Source organism: Myotis davidii, unplaced genomic scaffold (genome assembly GCF_000327345.1).
Source record: "Myotis davidii unplaced genomic scaffold, ASM32734v1 scaffold37, whole genome shotgun sequence".
NCBI classification, from domain to species: Eukaryota; Metazoa; Chordata; class Mammalia; order Chiroptera; family Vespertilionidae; genus Myotis; species Myotis davidii.
The window spans coordinates 3958937-3961002 of NW_006289395.1; the positions used below are offsets into that span (position 1 = coordinate 3958937).

Here is a 2066-nt window from a genome sequence, read left to right on the forward strand (position 1 = left end):
CAGTGGTCGGCAAACTGTGGCTCAGGAGCCACATGCGGCTCTTTGGCCCCTTGAGTGTGGCCACGAAGTTTCAATCACACTGTACGTGCGCGCTCTCACATGCTATTTTGTGGAAGAGCCACAAAGGGGCCAAAGAGCCACATGTGGCTTGCCAGCCATGGTTTGCCGACCACGGGTCTAGGCAGACTGAGTTAGGAAGTTCTGTGTTTGCTCGTAGATTGTACCTGTGTGAGAAGGCCCTGGCGGAGTACCTGGATACCAAAAGGCTGGCCTTCCCCAGGTTTTACTTCCTCTCCTCTTCTGATCTGTTAGATATCCTTTCCAACGGCACAGCCCCGCAGCAGGTAAGCCAAGGGAATGCTTGTAGAACCCCCAGAAGGACTGAGGAGCCCCAGCAGGGGGATTTCGGGTTCCCCATATGCCTCCTCCCTTCCTAACTTCAGAGCTTTCTCATTCCCAACCATCACTGCTTCTCAGGACGCCCTCTGACTCGCCAATGGCTCTTTCTCCCTGCGATAGAGTTGGAGAAGCTTTGAAGATGGCAAAAATGATGCCTCTGGAGAGAGGTCCACTCATAGCAGTCAAAAGTCATAGCTAAGCCTGGTAGGTGCGGCTCAATAGTTGAGTGTAGACCCATGAACCAGGAGGTCATGGTTCAATTCCCAGCCAGGGCACATGCTCGTGTTGTGGGCTTGATCCCCGGTAGGAGGCATACTGGAGGCAGCCAGTTGATGATTCTCTCTCATTCTCTCTCTCTCTCTCTCGCTCTCTCTCTCTCTCTCTCTCTCTCTCTCTCGCTCTCTCTCTCTCATCTCTCTCTCTCTCTCTCGCTCTCTCTCTCTCATCTCTCTCTCTCTCTCTCGCTCTCTCTCTCTCATCTCTCTCTCTCTCTCTCCCTCTCCCTTCCTCTCTCTGAAATCAATAAAAACATTTTAAAAAGCTGAAGCTAAAACTCTCCGTGGGGAGATGAGATGGAAGCTGTGTTAACTTGACATCAGGTGGTTTAGTTGAAAGAGTGCATATGAGAAGCCCAAATTTTGGGTCCCACCACCTGTTCTGGCCCCTTATTAGCCATATAGTCACTGCATATTGCTTCTTTGAAACAAACTTTTCTCATCTGTAAAATAGAAGAAGCCTACTGTGTTACAAGGTTTTTAAATATTAAAGTAACTAATTGAAGCATTGTTGATATTCGGAGCTATAGTCAGTGGTTTTCAAACTTGAGGGGATTCAGAATCAGCTGGAAGCCTTGTTAGAATACAGACTCCTAGGCCTGTCCTAGAGGGGCTGATTCAATAGGTATGAATTTGCAGTTCCAAGGATTTCCCAAGTGATGCTGCTGGTCTGGGGACCACACGCTGAGGGCAACTGCTATCTATGACGGAGGCTGAGTCTCACAGTGAATGATGGGAGGGAAGGATACTGTCTCTACTGCATGCTCCATGCACTTTCCTCCCTCTTCCCCAAAAAGATGTTTTTAATTCTCTTATTTTTCTTGAGACTGAGGAGACACAAAAACTTTATTCAGAAGTCACTTGGATGAGTTCTCTTTCTCCTTCAGTGTGATTTTGTTACTCATTCGAAGTATAGCTGGGCTCTCTTTACTTTCTGTTTCAAGGTTTTCCACCTCATTTATTTGCTTGTTTGAATATGTAGAATTCTTAAAGTCAAACTATACACAAAGATGTGAGGTGTCACTCATTCCCCTATTCCCTCCATGCATCACCACCTCCTTCCCTCTTTGGGAGCCAAATCCGTTAGTGTTGGTTTGCCTTTCCCATGTCTATATTTGGAAAGATAAGCAGGTGGACATTCATATTTGTACATTTTCTTCTTCCCATTTCTTTCTTACACAAAAGGTAGCAAGTTTTTTGTTGTTTTGTTTTTTTTTACTTAGTTATATATCCTGGAGATCACTCCATATCAATTCAAAAATACCTCCCTCTTTATTTTTACATCTGCATCATACTCCATGGACTAATACAATGTAGGCTGGCCATAAGTTGTTGATAATATTTTGCAATGACAAATAATGCAGCATTAAAAAACTTTGAGCCTTGTATTAT

At 45.2% G+C, this 2066-nt stretch overlaps 1 protein-coding gene across 1 annotated transcript in view; it reads left to right on the forward strand.

The window, feature by feature from the left end:
- LOC102760149 (dynein heavy chain 9, axonemal) overlaps positions 1–2066 on the forward strand; it is a 194745-nt gene that overhangs the window by 89921 nt on the left and 102758 nt on the right. Inside the window, exon 22 of the mRNA XM_015562544.1 lies at positions 218–344. Coding sequence (XP_015418030.1) covers positions 218–344 — 127 coding nt within the window. The remainder of the gene's footprint in view (positions 1–217; positions 345–2066) is intronic.